General features: G+C 50.0%; 4 protein-coding genes across 4 annotated transcripts; 1 reads left to right on the top strand and 3 right to left on the bottom strand. All coding sequences in view use genetic code 12, as the record gives it.

Annotated features, from left to right (window-relative positions):
• Nucleotides 1-531: 531 nt before the first annotated feature.
• Nucleotides 532-3,411, bottom strand: JAB1 (COP9 signalosome catalytic subunit; the record flags this gene model as incomplete). The annotated part of the gene is made up of 3 exons (XM_025480378.1): nucleotides 532-1,977; nucleotides 2,132-3,299; nucleotides 3,323-3,411. The coding sequence occupies 3 exons, from the start codon at nucleotides 3,409-3,411 to the stop codon at nucleotides 532-534; spliced, it is 2,703 nt and encodes a 900-aa protein (XP_025334678.1).
• Nucleotides 3,412-3,569: 158 nt separating this feature from the next.
• RBT1 (adhesin RBT1) lies at nucleotides 3,570-4,616 on the bottom strand (the record flags this gene model as incomplete). Its single annotated transcript, XM_025480377.1, has 2 exons — nucleotides 3,570-4,532; nucleotides 4,575-4,616. The coding sequence occupies 2 exons, from the start codon at nucleotides 4,614-4,616 to the stop codon at nucleotides 3,570-3,572; spliced, it is 1,005 nt and encodes a 334-aa protein (XP_025334677.1).
• Nucleotides 4,617-7,180: 2,564 nt separating this feature from the next.
• Nucleotides 7,181-8,674, top strand: CXQ87_001854 (uncharacterized protein; the record flags this gene model as incomplete). Its single annotated transcript, XM_025480376.1, has 1 exon — nucleotides 7,181-8,674. One exon carries the CDS (start codon nucleotides 7,181-7,183, stop codon nucleotides 8,672-8,674), a length of 1,494 nt encoding a protein of 497 aa, XP_025334676.1.
• A 233-nt stretch (nucleotides 8,675-8,907) lies between these two features.
• Nucleotides 8,908-17,024, bottom strand: GCN1 (Gcn1p; the record flags this gene model as incomplete). The annotated part of the gene is made up of 3 exons (XM_025480375.1): nucleotides 8,908-14,970; nucleotides 14,998-15,360; nucleotides 15,477-17,024. The coding sequence occupies 3 exons, from the start codon at nucleotides 17,022-17,024 to the stop codon at nucleotides 8,908-8,910; spliced, it is 7,974 nt and encodes a 2,657-aa protein (XP_025334675.1).
• Nucleotides 17,025-17,993: the final 969 nt, after the last annotated feature.

The raw sequence follows: 17,993 nt of genomic DNA, 5'->3' as shown, positions 1-17,993 counted from the left end.
AGACATGGACTGTGGTGACGTGACAAACGACAAGAGGGGCAAAGAGGTGCACTACATATTTTGAATAGCTTTCGTGAAACGTAAGCTTCACTTTTGACGATTTGGGACAGGCTAATGCTGGAGGGCTTATTTCTGGAGTGCCAATGTGTGACGGTGGTATAGGGCCTCGGTGTCGTGGGACATGTACAAGACTCATCGAGGCATGAGCCTAGACCCTGAGGGACCTTGGGGGTTGGGTCCTGGTCGGGCACCAATATGATGTGAGGCGATTTGGAAAGAGAGTGGTCATTTTTGGATCTTTGAGGTTTTGAGCCGTACGCGTGTGGTTTCGATGGGGCTGGTCCGTGGACCAGTAGACGGCTTGCACAAGAGCGGCCCTTGAGACTCTTGACCTCCAACGCCGATCAAATGACGCTTTGACGACCTGAAGTAAATATAGTTTGTACTACCTGCCAGCTCATGAGCTCTATCGGGCTCACCTCCCTAAGGCTCTCTCATCTCTTGATCTCTTCTAAAGAAACCTCTCCCACCTCACCCGAAGACCTTCCTCTGGGCCCGCTTCACGAGCATCAGAAGTAACTCGGAATGGCCCACCGCAGCGACCTGACGCTCGTCCTCTCGCAACTTGCTGTGTGCTTTCTGCGTCTTCGCCTTGAGCTCGTTGCTCAACTTCATGTAAACATCGCCAGTAGCAAGACGCTTGTGAGTGGACGACTGCTGACGCTCGCCTTCTCTAATACTGGTTCGGCTATCATCGGTGCTGTGCAAGCGCTTTTTGGCGTTACCGATTTCGAGAGGCTCCCCGTCCATGCTTTGCTCCTCCTCCGTTTCCATCTGGCCTTCGTCGTCACCTGCTTCATCTCTATCACTGGCAGTCTTGGAGGCCTGCTCTTCGTCGTCGTCTTCATTATCGCCGTCATCCTCGTCATCATCGTCGTCGTCATCATCATCATCATCATCCTCGTCATTCTCTCCATCAACATCGCCTTCGTCATCTACTACCTCCTCATCGCTCTCTCCTTGACTAGCTCCACACAGCAACCTTTCTCGCAAATGACGCAAATGTAAATCTTCTTTCACAGGCCGATTGACCAATGCTTCGAACGAATGCTTAAACACCCTTGGCTCTTTCACCTCACGAGCAAAATTCAACTCGCTCATGAGCTGCTTGACTCTATCTATTAGTCTTCTGTCGTACTCTTGCAATGCACTTTCTGAGTAGAATAGGTTGGCTGCCCAGGACTTGTTCAAGATCATATTGATGCACTCTTCGTCGCTTCTGCTCTTGAACAACTCAATGTCAAGAGCATAGTACTGATCAGCATGGATACCGAAATCCTTCATCTTCTCCTTCGATCGAGTATTCACATTCTTGCCCTTGGAGCCCTCTCTGGATTCGTACTCCATGGGCAACGTTCTGAACGCTCCAATCTCTATTTTGCCCTGGTTCGACAGCTGCACGGGATCCACAACAATGGCCAAATAGGGGTCTTGGAAGTTTTGATTTAGACTTTGGGTGGCAACATCGATTCCACTGAGCCAGCATCCGTAGCCTGGATGCGAGTGGTACCAGCCCACAATGTGCTCCTCTCGGCCCGCCGAGTTCATAAGATCAAGGTACTGAACCATGTATTCGTAAGCTTCGTTTTGGGCATTTACTCGTGTTTCCGTGCCTTCCACAGGTAGTGAGTACACATCCATGACGATGATGGATGTTCCGATGATTTTGCCTGTAAGCATGCCCATGATTTCAATTGAACCGCCCAGCTTGGCATGTATGCTCATTTTTACAAGAGCCAATGCTGATATAAGCACGTTCTTGAAGTACTTGGGCAGATTCTTCCATGGTTGACTGCTGATCGCTGCGTAGTCTGGTTTCCTGTCATATAGCGACTTGAGCCTGATATCACTGAGCTGCGAAAGCTTCTCTTGACTCAATCTGTAGCTAATTGTTTTGCTGTTATCTGGAGAGGCACTCTGGGCCAATTTGTGGAGGGTGCAGCTGTGCATTGTGCCTTTGAAAGTAGGTGATATCAGTACTACGCACTATCGCGGCTCCAGGTTTGGAAGATACATGATTCATTAAACAACAGTGAGCGGTGCAGACCTATTTCCGCCCGCTGGGGCTGACAACGTAGTAGCGGGATCCGTCGTCTTGATATTCGGCATCGGGCCCGCCGGTGCCAAATCTGGATCTGGGCCACGATCTGTAGCTATCTGCGGCACCCGACCAGTTGCTGTTGTAGTCCCTGTATTGGGTGTACAGCGACGTTCTTCTGGCTCTGAAGGCCAGGTCTAGGCCACCGGAGAAACTCCTTCTGGGAGCTCTCGGTCTCTCGTGGGGTTCGTTCTCGTGCTTGGCTCTGGCAGCAGCCTTGAACTTACTATTGACCGGAGGGGGTGCCAACACCACAGGCATGTCAGAGGACAAGATCATCTTGGGGTAGTTGCTCAACTCCCGGTACTGGACGTTGATGTTTCTGTCCATGAACATGGTGTGGTTATCCTTAGCAACGGCACTGGCAGCGGAGGCCTCCTCCTCAAAGGTGACAAATCCATACGACGCCAGCGTCTTGTGGATCACCGAAACAGACTTGACAGCACCGTGTCTCTGAAAATGACGTTCCAAGTCGTTGTGGGTAGCGAGACGGCTCAACAGGCCAACGAAGACCGTGTACTTGTCGAACCTGCCATTCGTGCACTGATCCTCGATGTTCTTGGCCCATTCGACATGATAAGCGGTGTCATCGGTCAAGCTGGCAAAAGCTCTGATGGCGTCGTCACGGTAAGAGAACTTGGCAAACCAGAAACGGCATTCCTCGTCTAAAGTAGCGTGCTTGATCTTGCCGTGCTGATCACTAGCAACAACAAGCTCCGTCTCGCCGAACTCCTTGAGCGTATCCATTACGGTATTCTTGCTGATAGAGCTGAAGGTGGTGATGAAGATGGTTCTGTTGACCTTGGCGGCTTCACAGCGGATGACACGACCATCGAGAACTGTGTTGTGACTCTGAGCAATGGCGTTCTTCGAGTCCACGTCGTTGTCGTATTGAACAAACGCGTATGGACGACCCGAGTAGTCTCTCAAGACCTTGACGTTGACGATCTTTCCAAACTGCTCAAAGTGGTCCGTGACCGACTTACACAACTCCACGTCAGACTTGGTGTAAAGAAGACTTGCCACGAAGACACAGGCGGATGGTTTGCCCTTGGAATTCTTGGATCCCTCCAGCTCTTTAGCTTCTGAGTCATCAAAAACAGGCGTGGTCTTGGAGTCCTCCTTCTTGGTGTCAACTCTGCTAGAGACGAGGAGAGTTTTGACGGTTTCACACTAGAGGAGTTCTGGACGTTGATGGCGTTGGCGTTCCACGAGCGCAAGGGCTCGGGTTTAGGGTTAATAGAGTATGGCATGGTGAATGCTTACAGTAATTAAAGAAATTTATTCGAAAGAAAAAGTGGTGTTGGTAGAATCCCAAAGAGTGCGATCTCTGGGTTTATATAATTTCCGGGTGCGTGCGGCTGAAATGGCTGCAAAAAAGGGCCTCACTGAGGCTGATCGAAAGAACGGATTAGAAGAAGGCTAAAAGGAAGAAGGTGGCAAAAAGCAGAGTTGCAATGCTTGGTACTGGTAGATCGACACCGTTGGCAAAAGCACATATTCCAGGCTCCGTGACGGTGACAGTGGTAGCGGCACAAGAAGGTGTACCAGATTCAGATGTAACAGATTCAGCGAATTCCAGGGAAACAGGGGTCAGTTGACCTGGGGATTTAGGAGTGACATGCGTTCCAGTCAGTTCTTCGTTACTTGAACTCTCCTTTGGTGGTACTCCAGGGCCACTGGGGTTGGGAACAGTGAGGGTTGTCTCGGTAGTTATCACCTCGGAACCTGTGATGGTACTGGCAGCTTCCTCGCAAGAAGACGTGGTTGAAACTTCAACCAGCGTCTCAAGCCACAGGGAGACCACCACAGTGACCGCAGCTTTCACCGTCGCATGAGCCGTGCCTGAACAGCTCTGAGTGACTTTGGTGTATGAGCCGTTTCTGAAATCAAAGCCCCTCTTGACAACAGCAGTGCAAGCATCAGGTGCCTCTTCAGTGTGAAGATTGGTTACCGAAGACGTGGTGGATAAGGTCACCACCTCTGTCTTCAGAACGACACTTGGATGACACTGGGTGACTGTTTCCACAGAACTCAGGGGAACAATAACGGTGATGGTGGAAACGATCCAATCAGACGACAAGGGTGCCTCTGTAATTGGACCAGAGTCCAGCCAAGTAGCTGTTGTTGAAGTCGTAGCAGGAGCTTGGGTCACTGGTGTCTCAGGAGCCTGATCAGTGGTCGGTTCCGCCTGGGTAGGTGCATCCTGAGTCGTTTCAGCAGAAGTCGTTTCATCGTGAGTTGTCGATTGACGGGTTTTCAGACTTGTGGTTTCTGGAACCTCCGTCGGACCAGTATAGGTGATGGTACCTGCCAAAGACTCAGCAGTGGTGATCACCAGACAGTCGGTACAGTCCTCGAACTCCGGGTTAACCTAGTGTTAGGGCAGCAGGGGCAGCTACAGGGTGGGGCATACTCTAGCAGCAAGAGCGGCGGTGGCAAAAAGAAGAAAAAGCATGTATGGAGAGGAAAAGGGCGGGCATGCTGTTCTTATATACTTGGGCTCGAGGTGAAATTCGACCATATCGGGAAGGCCCCTGCCACCCCACGCAGGAGACCCTCCGGGAGCGATATAAATAAAGGAGATTCCAGGTGATTTAGAAGAGAGGGGTTATTTTTTATGGAGTCAGTCGCACTGGGTTGGGGATGGTGTTGATGTTGTTGCACCGTTTGAGCAGTTGATGGAGGTGGTTGGAGAGTACTCACCACGGGATTACGAAAGGGCAGGAAACCTCAGAATCCTGATGCATAGGTTGAATTGAGAAAATTAATACTATCGGTTTGAATATTTGATATCTGGTGCTGGATATGTGGAGTGTTGGATTGTTGATGAGGGATAGGCCTGGTGTGTAATCAGACGGTTCAGAGTTGCCCAAACCACATAGGCTTTAAAAGAAGGCAGATCTGGAAATAATGACAATTTGCATCATTCAAAAGATTGGAAACCCCACCAAGTACCATATCTCTCCAATGGTTGGTGGGTGGTATCTTACTCACTGTTTCGCAGCCATACTGTGGATGTCTCAGAACAACACCTCCACCCCATTACGAAACAACCAAAACACAGTCAATTGGACCCACGGTATCCTGAATTCTTCTTCACATGTTTTCAATCACAATAATCCATCAATCTGCTCCCTCCCTCACCACTACTACAAATCGTCACCCCCACACAACTGCCCTACCATGTCCTACAACATCACCACAACACAATCCGTGGATAGGCCTAGAACCCTGCTATGTCCCCACCTCACAGACAGCACTAAATCCACTCCCCGTGCCACAACAATACCAATCCTGTCACTGAACAATGCCGCAAACTTTCACGTTCTGCATTCCACGGATCCCACCCCATGGGTGCAAAATCCACATGGACGCTAAGCTTCATCCCTGAAGGTGCAATATCAAATGCCACCCATTCAGCCGTCCCGTGTTTCCACAAAACCGCTGTGCAATCTCGCCTGCGGTTAAAGTTACTGTGGAATCCGTGCCCCTGAGGCGTTTGCAGCAATCTATCCTGCGGAGAACCGGACCTGGTTTGGAGAGTGTGATTTTGGTGAAGTGTGCCGGGGAAAGTCGGGTTGTGCGGTGGTAGTAGTAGTGGTAGTGGCCGGAGGATTTCGGAATCTCCGATAAGCAACACCACGGAGATTGATTGTGGTTGCTTGAAACCTAAAAAACCAAGATGTTAACCACGGCTACGGAATGTAGCTGGGGCAATTTTCGGCCTGGCGGGTCGGGGAGAAAGTGGAGTTGGAGAATCTGGGGTATCTACGCGGTGTGGCTGGAAGGTGTCCACGGAAGGGAAGACATGAGGTTTCTTAATATTTTTGAATCTGGATTACCGCATTGAATTGGGGGAAAGCCAATCTTTATCTTTTCACTTATCTCGGAAAAACCTTCCGAGGTCGCGGTTTGAAGCATGGTACGTTATTCTCCACCTTCCGTAACCCACAAGCCCTCTCCTGGCGGGAGAATGGCGTCCAGTGCAGCCATAGCAGTAAACGAATTGGATTTCAAGAATTTCAATTTATTGATTTTGGGTGTAATTTTAAAATTACATTGGATTCCTCAAAACAAGAAAAGTCCAGAAGCGCCTGGCTCAGACTACCACTGGCCGAGTCGGCCAGGATGAGGCAAAAGAGAAACATATCCCCACAGACGAAGATTGCTTGCTCCACGTCGCGGCTATCACACGAGATCGAAGACGTGGGGTTTCCAAATCCGAAAAAAACTAAAACTTCATCTTCACGATTTGAATTATATTCTTAAAAAAATTCATTTCTGAAGAATCCTCACAATGCCTTCGGTGCGGGTGGAAGAGAGACGGCCGTTGTGGCTCGGCGCCTATTTGTAGGGCCGGCGTGAGGCAGAAAGTTAGCTTATTCCACGACACAAAACGCAGAGTCTCTCCGGGGAGGAAGCTAAATATGGATAAAAACACCAAAAACGTGAAAAATGGGTTTATCAAAAAAATCAGAAAATCTGCAAAATCCAAATTCCTTTTCGTTTTCGCTGTGGAATCTTTGTTTTTTTTGCCTGTGCCTTTTTTCTGGGGCCTGCGCTCGGGCTCTGCTCGGGGCTTCCACGGCACTGAGGTAAAATAGAATGCTCGTTAACCTGGGGAAGCTAGGGCACAGAGCGCTTTCGCCAGGGCACCGTAAAACCACCATATCTCGTTTCTTTTTTAAAACTAAAAGAATATAAATAGAGCACGATCCCCCGGTATTTTTTGGCCCCTTTTTGGTCTTTTTACCCCCAGCCGTTCCCGTGGTCCTGGCCTCGTCGTCCTAGGTGCACCGTTTTCTGCCTCTGCTCTGCTCTACTCGTCCGGTGCGGGGGAACGGCACCGCCCCAGATCTCAAAGAACCACCACCTTTTCCTAGAACACCACCGTTCTACCGCCTGTGGCCTTTAAATATCAAAAAATCAAGGGTTCCTCAAAAACCACACGTTCCAGGTTTCTCCCTTACCCTTCTTCCCCATCTTCCTGCTATAGGGCACCCCCCACCTTTTCTCATGATGTCCTTGAAGCCAGAAAAGAAAAAGGACCCGACCCTGAGGCCCTACCGCTGTCCCATGTGTGACAAGGCCTTTCACCGTCTAGAGCACCAAACAAGACATATCCGTACACACACGGGCGAGAAGCCCCACCTGTGTCTGTTTCCAGGGTGCAATAAGAAGTTTTCGAGATCCGACGAGTTGACCAGACACCTGCGTATCCACACCAACCCGAACTCCAGACGCAACAAGAACCTCAGCAAATCGTCCCTGGCCTCGAGCCCGGAGTTGCAGTTTGCCCAGGTGCCCGTCCAGACAACCCAGGTCCAGACCCCTCTGTCTCCGCAAAACGGCCAGAAAGAGTCGCCTGTCAAGCGGGATGCCTCTCCAGTAAGCGGTCCACTGAGCCAGCCAAGTCTCCCGAACGGATCCCACGCTTTCCAGGCTCTGCCAAGTGCCCAAGGTGCCTCATCTTCTCAGACCGCCCTGGGCTCCACTCCTCCAACTTCCCAGCCTGCTAACGGCTCCAGCGCCACCCAGGCCGTGTCTCCACCCGCCAAAGCCGAAATGGAGCCTCCCAAACCCGACCTTTCCTCGCCCAAAATATCCCCCAAAATCACCCCTGCAAGAATAAGACCCCGTCCAAGACAGCTGCGCTCCACGATGAACATCGACCTTTTGGCCTCCGCAGCCACTGAGGAGCTCAAGTCCTTGGAGAAATTCTCCTACTCACAACCTCCTTCCGTGGGCGAGGAGGTGCCGCCCAACTCTCGCTCGCTCCCATCTCTCACAGACTACTTCAACTCAGGCAAGGTCCCCAAGTTCGGCTTCAACGCATCCTCCTCGTCCAACAGCCTTCAGTACCTCTCCAGCGTGGCTCTTAACGCCGGGCCTACCAACAGCAACAGCTACACGACGCTATCCAAGGCGCCCAAATCGCATCTTAATACACTTCTGGCTCTCCAGAAGATGACCCCGCTCAACAAGTCCCAAGTGCACCAGCCGACGCCCTCGAGAAACCACATCATGGAGGACTCCGACTTGGACTATGTCCAGTCCAGACTCAAGAAGAGCAGGGCCAGTTCTCCCACGGGGAACTTCACCTTGCCCAACTCTCCTGTCCTCGGCCTCTCCACAGCCAACACCCCCATTATCTCCGCCAACAACTCTTCCACCAACTTGTCGTCTTTCTTCATGACGCCCGCGATGGGCCACCACAGCAACGTCTCCAACAACTCGACCTCGTCGATGCTTGAGAGACAAACATCCAACCCGGTTGCCATCAGACAGATGAACACCACGCCTCCGTCGTCCACGGCTCTGGCGTCAGGCGAATCGGGCGAGTCTCCCATGCAAGTGGACCAGCCTTCGGTGACCCATTTGCCCCCATTGCGGAGCCTCAAGCTTGACTTGCCGTCAAACTTGTCGATGAAAGAAAGCAAGCCGTTGAGAACGACATATCAGCAGTTTTCATCCGGCTCGTCAGACGAGCTCAAGCGGGTGTTGGAGGAGTAATGTGGGTTTTTCATTATACGGGAATACATGATGGTAAGGCCATCGCTCGGTTGCATTATAGACTTGTTTCAGGCCCGCCAGGTCCGCTGTACACTAGTGTGCCATACGAACATGACGCAAAGGATTGGCTTAATAAAAAAATTGACTAATGGATTTTACTTATGGAACGTTATCAAGTGATGTATTTACTTTTGCGCTATGCGCTTTTGCTGCGGTTCTATCCAGCACAATATCTAATTTCCTCCAACGGCCCAAACCTCGTTTTCATCCTCGAAGCGATCACTGAACAAGGCCTCGTCGTCTCCACCATCCTGCAATCTTTCTCTTTCCACAGTGGCCAATCTAGAAGCAACTCTCTTGGTGTAGTCTCCAATGGATCTAGGTTGGATAGTAGTACCAACAACCGTGGTGATAGGGCCCTTGGAAGCCTCGGCAAACCAGTCGTTGAACGCCTTCATTTCGGCGTCTTCGATTAAGTTGAAAACAGCCAAATATGCCTTTTCAGCGGCAAGTCTGATAGGAATAATACCGTCTCTCAAACAGGCGAAAACAGCAGGGCCAATTTCGTTGAGATGAGGAAGAACAAGCTGCTGGAGCTTGAAACGGGCCACGGTACGCGAAACAACCAATGACAATCTTCTGGAATCTGGCGAGTTCAGCTCTGGTTTGAGCGCACACTTGCACAACTGGAAAATCAACTTTTTGATAGAAGCCTCGGGAAGTTCAAATGGAGAAGATGCTTTTTCATCGCCAGCCTGTTTAGGAGAAGCCACCTCGCCATGAAGCAACAAAAGCTTACCCATGGCAATCACAGCATTGTCGCTGATGTATGGAACAGTGTTGTCTGAGCACTCACCAATAAAGTGCACAATCTCTTCGACCATGCCGGTTTCGAAAATGTGCTTGGGCGAGTCTCTCAAAAACGAGTTGATGGACAAAACGGCAAACTTCATCTCCTCGCTGTCGTGGCGCTTGTTCAAGATCTTGGACAGCAAGATGTTGGAGGCCTCCTCAGTAGACAAGATCTGAGAAAGCGAACCAAGAAGACGGGCATAAGCCACCGCTGACTTGTCGCTGACGGTGTTGATCTCCTCTTCGACCAATGCCATAACGGACGATTTCGAAGCTTCGCTCATATTCTTACCACCTTTAACCACAACCTGGAACAAGGCCTTCAATATGGCGGTCTTGATGCCCTGGTCCTCGGCGTTCTTGGTACCCTGGACCAATTCGGTGACCAAGGGGTCCACACGGGGCTGGAAACCGATCAAAACGCCCAATGCATTGACAGCTCCAAGTCTCAATTTGTCGTTGGAGACGTCGCTCAAGGATCTGACAAAAGTTCTCTGAAGCTGGGGGATGAACGGTCTCAAGAACTGCGGAATCTTCTCCAACAAGTTCGTCAAGGCGGTCAAAATCGCCAGCTTGATGTCGGCAGAAACTCTTTCTCCAATGACACGAATCAAAGGACCGGTGATGGTGGTTGCAAAAGGCTTCAAGTTGGCAGCAGGCGTTCTCAGAATGATCTCGGCAATCGACAAGGCAGACATTTCTCTCTGTTCAGCATTTCCGTACATCAAGCCGTGAGAGAAAATTGGCAACACACAGCTGGGGCCCCTAGGCAAGGCCAAACCAGCCAATTCTTCGCCTCTGACGCCGGCAATCGACAAGGACTGGTGGGCAGGTTTGACCAATTTTTCAAGCATCGATTTATCCTGGGCCTTGACCAAAGCGCTCAAAGCTTCAAAAGTACCAGCCACAACCTCAGGCTCCTTATCGCCCAAAGAAAGAATGAACTGGGTGACCATGTCAGGCACGTAGATGGAGTAGTCGAGGTTGGTGTTGGAGAAGAATGGACCGAGACGCTCGCAAATAGCAGCTCTCTTGTCGGCATCCTGGTGTTTCACCAACGACATCAACTGTTGCATGATTGGATGGACGCCTTCGTCGTCTTCGATGGAAAGCAAAATCTTGTCGAAAGAGTCCTTGACCTGCTCCTGTTCCTCTGGAGATCCGTTCTTTTTGGCATCGATCACAGCCTGCAACAAGGTGTTGACGATGGAGCCCAAACGAGAGTACAAGGCATGGCCAGCAACGGAAGCAAGAGAGGAAAGCGCCTTGACCTTGGAAACATCGATTGGTGGGCTCAACAAGGTGGGGATCAAAATCGGGAAAATAATGTCCGCCTTGGTCTCCATGATATCCTGCAAAGCCAAGAGAGCGTTTTCGGAGTCCTCCTTGGATTCCAAAAGGTGCAACAAGTTTGGCAAGACCTCGTCGATGACGACTTTGCCCAAATGGTTCTGAAGAGCCTCGAAGGCCAGAGCAGCGGCTTTTCTGACTTCTGGAGACAGGTCCACCAAGGATGCACGCACAATTCTGATGAAAACGTCCTGGTGGTTCTGCAAGGCATCCTCGGAAGCAGAATTGATCAATTCCGTAAGAGCAATGCAAATACCCTGTTTGGCGTCGGTATCGCCAGAAACAAGCGATTCTTCCAAACTGGGCAACAATTGGTTCAAAGCATTTGCACCCACTCTGCGAACAACCTCTCCAAGTGTAGTGGCAGCGATAACTCTGTGGGTTTCGTCGCTCGAGGCACATCTTCTGACGATAATCTGTGTCAAGCTTGGAATGATCTCCTTCACCGTACGAGGCGTGTTGGCCACCAAGGCCTTCCAGGTATCGATAGCAGCAGCACGAACCACACCTGTAACGTCGGAACGACACACGAAAAGAGCAGCCAAAATACGGTCACGACGTTCTTGGCCAAGCACCTCCACGAGGTTACGGTTGACAGAGCTCTGCTCCTCGGTGAGCTCGTTTTTACCAGAAATACCGGTAACCTGGAACAACAAGTCTGCGGTAAGCTCGAGCGAGGAGAGACGGATTCTGTAGGAGGAATCGGCAAGACCAAGTTCCAATTCGGGAAGCAACAAGTCGATGGCCTTGTTGGCGTAGTTCTTGACAATCAAACGGCCCGCCTTCAAAGCGGTGTCTCTGATTTCCTCGTCGGTGTCTGCCAAACCAGCCAAAATCGGTGGAATGATGCTGCTCAAGTAAGGCGCAAACTGGGAGCCGAAACAAACTGGCAAGAACAACAACAACGGCAAGAAACCAGCACGAACGTGGGAGTATGGCGAAGAGGCCTGTTTCAAAATGTCGGGAAGCATTTCGTCCAATTTCGCAAGTCCAAGACCGCAAATCACCTCTGCAAGCGCCTGGGCAGATCCCAAACGGTCGCCGGTCTTGGTTTGGTCCTTCAAGGTGTCCACAAGACGAGGAATCAAATCTGGGAACTGCTCCTCTCCGAGCTTTTCAACCAAAGAACCCAAAGCTCTGGCACCGGTGGATCTGGTAGCAGGAACTGGGTCGACCATGGCGATCTCCAACTCAGCCACAAGGCTGCCCAAGTAAGGAAGAAGGTCCTTGCTGTCGACCAAAATAGCCATGTTTCCGACAATCTGGCACGACTTCTTCTTGGTGGAGGCAGAGCGGTCCTTCATGCCTCGGTGGATAACGTGGATAATAAGCGCAAGAGAAGGACCGTCGATGTAATGCACAAACTGGGTCTTGATCAATTTGTCGAGAGCCAGATCGGTGTACTTGGTAGGATCGCCGATGGCGTTGATCAAATCGGGCACAATGGCCTGGATCTCGGGGTTTCTGATGACCTCTCCGAAACGCTTCAACGCCTGTTCGGCTGCTTTTCTGACCTCCTTGTGGGAATCGTTCAAAACAGCCACAATTTCGGGCACAATCGTCGACAAAGATGCAGACAATTGGGTGGGATCAAGGTACGCCATGGAACCAAGCAACTCCACAGAGCCCTTCTTGGTTCTCCATGCAATGTCGTCCATGTGGGAGATGGTGAGCGGAATCATCTTCTTGACACCGTAACTGGTGGAGCTCTTCATGATCTGTCTTGCAGCCATATCGGTAGCCTCACGAACTGCAGCACTAGAATCACCCAAAGACTTCAAGATAATTGGAAGTGCTTCAATAACGTATGGCTCAAATCTGGCACCCAAACTCTGGGACAAACAGTCCAATGCAAATGAAACACCTTCTCTCATACGCTCACCCTTCTTGTCTTCAGCAGCAGACATGATGTTTCTCATGACGTCGTTGCTGAACAAAGAACGGATTCCAGCACCTTTCACCAAACCAGCAATACCGTAAGCTGCACCTTGTCTGATGGCGAGGTTTTGGCCTCTCCAGAGCTTCTCAAAAAGCGTGTCAAGGTGGTCTTGCAACTTGGATTCGATGGACTTGACAAGAGGAGCAATACACTCAGAAACAGCGTACTGAACGTCCTCGGAGGGTGTGTCCAAAGTAGAAAGAAGTCTCTCCACAATGATACGCAAACGGTCGTCCAGCGAATCAAGGTATCTGCCAAGAGTACCGTAAAGAATAATGACACTTTCTTTGATACGGTCCTGTTTCTTGGAACCTTCGTCCTTTTGGGAAAGACATTTCTCGAAAATCGGAATCAACAGCTCAACGTGGGTACGTCCGTGATGTTCAAGAACAGCCACACCGGCCTCAAGAAGCTCCTGTCCAACGAGACTCTCCTTGTCGCCCAAAGTCTCCCTGTCAACCAAAAAGAAGAACAATTTTTCAACAGACTCCTTGGATTCAAACATAGGAGCCAATTCCTTCAAGGCCAATGCAACGGTCGATCTGTCCTCCCATGCATCCTTCTGGCTTGCGTGGTTGGTAATTGGAAGACCGAACTTGTCAAGAGGCGGTGGTGGTGGATTTTCCGTTTCATAGAACAAGGTGATCAACAACTCCAAGGCGGTATCGAAAACATCTGAAACCTTGGGTTTCAAGAAAGCAACAGCAGAAGCCGTGGCCTTGGCGACCGTCAAACGCATACCAGCGTCCTCGTGACCAAAGAACTTCAAAAGTCTGTTGACAGCATCGTCCACAAGCTCAAACTTGTTATCGTCCCAGATGGTTGCAGCCAATTCTGCAACAGCAGCGTCATTATCGTGGGTAGCAATCCAAAGCTCATTGGAGTAGCTCAAGTCGTCGCTCAAATCGAACTCAGAATCGATACCTTGCAAAATGGCGTGCTTAACAAAAACATCTGGGGTGATGATGCTGCTCAAAAAAAGGTCAATATCAGCTTTTGAAAGCGAGATCGAAATGTGCTGGCAGATGGTCAAGAAACACTCCTTTGCCAACTTGGCCTTCGTTGGGATCTTCATCAACGAAAGCAACGAGTTCAAAATGGTGTCTCTTGTGATGGTCTCGTCGCTGAAACACTGAGCCAAAGTGGAAATGATATCGACAGTCAAAAGAAGCTGTTCCTCCTGAGGGTCCTCTTCCTCGAACTCAGATGTAACCGTACGCTTTTTGGAGTTCTTGAGAGCCAATTCACGGCCCTGGACGAGGATCTGGGTAAGCATTGGCAAAACGTAAATGAAGGAGGTTTTGTCAAACCAGTCGTCGGCCAAGATCTTGATTCTGAACAACACCTTGCTCAACAATTCAATCAAAGACAATTCCAAATAGTTCTCTGGAATACCCTGGACGTCGTGAACTCTCAAAACAGCCACACCGGTCATTTCCTTCAAAACCCCGAGTCTGTTGTTGATCAACCTGGATCCGTCAATAAATACTTTAATAGCGAAATCGCCAAAAATGTCCACCGCCAAGGGATGCTTGACAACACTCAAAATGCCGTTTACAGCGTTCAAGTACCAGCGGGTACCTCCAGACGTCAAAACGTCAGAACCACTCGTGAGCTCTTGAACAATGTGGAGTGCTCTAGTGTAGATACGAACTCTGGCCTCCACATTCTTGCGGATTTCCAGTTCTTTAGCCAACTGCTCCTTGACAAGCTGCTGTTCTTCTCTGGTGAGCTTTTTGGCACCTTTCTTCTGGGCAAGCTCCTTCTTGAGGTTTTCCTCCCATTTCCTTGTTTCGTAGTCCTTGCTGTTTTTGTCGGCTGGTTTTTGCTTACCATCGTTCAAAACATCCACAACAACCTCGCCCTCCTCTGCTTTCCAGATCTTGATAGCGGTAGCATCATACTCATCTAGAGTAGCCGTATCCAAATCAGTTTCAAGGATATCGGCAATCTTTGGCGCCGTCACCTCAGGATTGACGAATCCGACAGTGACAAAGGCCTTCTTTGCAGCATTAAAAATATCTCCTCCAATAGGAGCAGTAGAAAGGGTATTAAGAAGGTGGTCGAGGACTTCGTCAGCGTGAGATTCCACCACACGACCAGGATCAAGAGAAGCTCTCAAGGCGACTCCGATCCACTGTTCCTTGACTGGGATCTTGGGGTGGTGTGCGGCGATTATGACTTGGATGAGGTTCTTGATTGACAAATCGGGGTTGATCTGTTGAACCAAAACGTTGAGGACCTGGGCGAGGTGCTTCAAATCGAGGTTTAATTCGGCGACTTCCTGAGAGTTCTCCTCGGCAGATTTCAAGGTTTCTTGAAGAGCAGGAATGACAATGTCACTGGCTTTCTCACCGCTCTTGTTCATCAAAGCACGGAGACTCTCCAAGGCCTCAATACGAACGTCGAAAGCCACATTGGCAGAAATGGCAAAGAAAATAAGCGCAGAGCCAAACTTCACGTTCTTCTCTTCTGTGTGCTCAAAAGATGCTATAAGTGCACGAAGTGACCATTTTTGTTCAACGCCCTTGAGCTTGGCAAGCACCTTGGAGCTCACGAGAATGGAAAAGCTGTCGGGGAATCTTCAAGCGGTTTTTTGAAAAGCTTCTCCTCGTCAAGCTGGATCTGGTCCTTGAAACGACGACTAATCGCTATAGCGACATATGCACAGGCAATGCCCTTGTTGGAAACGGTCAAAAGCGGCGACAGAACAGCCTCTTGAAGAGATTTGGTCAATTCGGGAAGAAGAGACTCGAAAAACAGCACCACGGCTTCGTTCTCCTCCTGATCTCTATAAAGAGCGTCTCCCAAAGAAACCGCCCAGATCTTTCTCAAATTGAGCTTTGGACTGGCCAAGCCTGTTTTGATCTGAGCCAGCACCTTCTCTGAAGGATTCTGCTTGTTACGCAAGGCAAAGACGTAGTTTCCAATCAAAACGGTGTTCAAAGCAGCGAGGATATTCTCGTTCAGCTCTTTTGCAACCAACGGAAGAAGGGCATCGAAAAGCTTCCCGTTTTGCTCTTCAGGCACACGCAAATCACCCAAGCTCTTTGCAAAAAGCACCTTGGCCTCGGCATTGGTAGTGCCCTTGAATGCCTTGATCACTTCATCGACGATTTTTCCCGAATCAGCAAGAGAAACATGAGGCAAGGCGTTTTTGAAAATCAACGCCAATGCTTCGGCTGCTTTATCTCTGACGTGCTCCTTAGTGGATTTCACACCGCTGAGCGTGTGGCCAAGAAGCTTGGAAGATGCAAAAACGGTACTCAAATCGGTGGCTTCTGTGGGTGTGGAAAAGAGAGGTTCAACGAGGTGACAGAAACCGATTTCCGATGAACGAAGAATGGCCTTCTCGAGATTAGGGAGGATTTTCTGCGTGAAGACGTCCGCAGAGAGAATCTCTCCAATGTACCATTTGGTGAAGTAGGCAATGGAAAACGACTGAGGGGCCGTTTTCGCTAAAAGCACCTTTTCCAGGAAAAAGTCCACCACCTTGCCGTTTGCAGGTGATTCCTTCAAGCGTGCAATGTAAGCTGGATGGGTCGGTTGGAGGTCGTGAACGGCTTCAGCCAATACCGCCAAGTATAGCGTAGCAGCAGAAGGGTCTATCAGGTCCGAAATCACCTTCTGAGCGAGATGCTCCACCAAAGCCGGTTCACCCAGCAAAAGCACCTTGATCAACGTATTCTTCGACTGGGCTAGCGCCGAATCAAGCACTCTTTTCGTGTGTGTGCCCTTTCTTTGAACACCAGCAATACTGCCCAAAAGAACCGCATGTGTCGACGCCAAAGCGGTCAATTCGGACCCTGCCGCCTTCAGGTCGGTGGCAAGAAGCATGCACGTCCACGCCAACAAGGACACAAGGTCGGTCAAGGCCAAATTGCCCAGTTTTCCCGCAACATTGGATATAAACTTGTGGGAGGCTTTGGCGTAGGCAGAATCGAGATTCGCCAACAGTTCAAGCACCTCCGTGGCCGCCGTCCTCAGCGCAGCGTCCTGGTAGTAGTTGTAGCTCTTGAGGACCAGCGTGGCCAAAGATTGAAGAAGACTCTTGTCTTCAAGAAGCCCACTGTCCTTGTCTTTTAGAAGGCGAGAAACGAGCCTGAGGGCCGGAAGCCTTCTGCTAGTGAGGGAGTCGGCGAGAATTACCGGGCCGTTTTCCCGGAGATCGTCCAAACCGACGGAGTTTTGTGCCTCTGGAACGGCCATAGATGAAGAAGTGGTTTTGAGGTGAAAAATTGAGGTGAGAGTTTCACACACACACCGAGAGGAAAGCGACAGGGGAGAAAAATCAATTTGAAGGGAGATTTTTTACAAAGTACAAAAGCAGCCTTTTTCTATTTAATTGCAAATTGGGCCAGGGCTTCGGTGGCTGGTGATGGAGGTTACCCGCCCCAGGCAACTGGTATATAGATGCGAAAATCCGCTGCTTTTCTTCTCCATCAACTATAACAGTCGATGAAGATAGGCTACCTCCGTTGCAGCAATGCGGCTCGCCGCTACTCGATACCGGGCGCTGTGGACAACGTCACGGCCACTCACCACACACAAAGTGACGTATGGTCAGAGGCTGTTTTGATATGAGCCACTGGGTTTGCCTGGTGGGTGTAAGACTGGATTTGTAGGGGGCGGTGGGGCGGCCATTTCGGATGATGATTGGTGATTTGGGATATTCATTTATTCCTGTCATTATATTCTATCGTGATTCGAGTTCTGAACGCTTGGTTGGAGTGCTCTAGTACTTCAGTGGTGCTCTACATCAGCTTGTACAAGTCACCTAGGGGTGTGAAACTCGAGGAAGGAGTTGTACTATTGCTTTTGGCGAGTTCTCTGGTGAGTCTCCCGAAAGCGATTTACAGATCATACAATTCTCTCGAAAGCAGAAACGCTGTTTTGTGGTAGTGTCTGTGAGGTCAAGACAAAGGTACCTTAAGTGAGTATCTTCGTGATCAAGGGTAGTTTAGCTTGGTTCTTTCCTAGAGGGGTAGACTTACCAAGAATTGCCCGTTTTATCCGAAAGTCTCGGGAAAGTTGGATTAGTCCATCAGATCTATTTGAACAGTCTCGTCAAACTCAGAGCACATCGATAAGGTTACCGCATCTCTAATTTTTTCTCTCACTCCGCTCAAGAAAGCAAAACCAAAGGCCTAGAATTTAATATGAATTTGCCTGATTATC

The sequence above is a fragment of the Candidozyma duobushaemuli genome, assembly GCF_002926085.2.
Source record: "Candidozyma duobushaemuli strain B09383 chromosome Unknown B_B09383, whole genome shotgun sequence".
NCBI classification, from domain to species: Eukaryota; Fungi; Ascomycota; class Pichiomycetes; order Serinales; family Metschnikowiaceae; genus Candidozyma; species Candidozyma duobushaemuli.
Note: the sequence above shows the minus strand (reverse complement) of the source record. Positions and strands in the feature narration are given on the sequence as shown.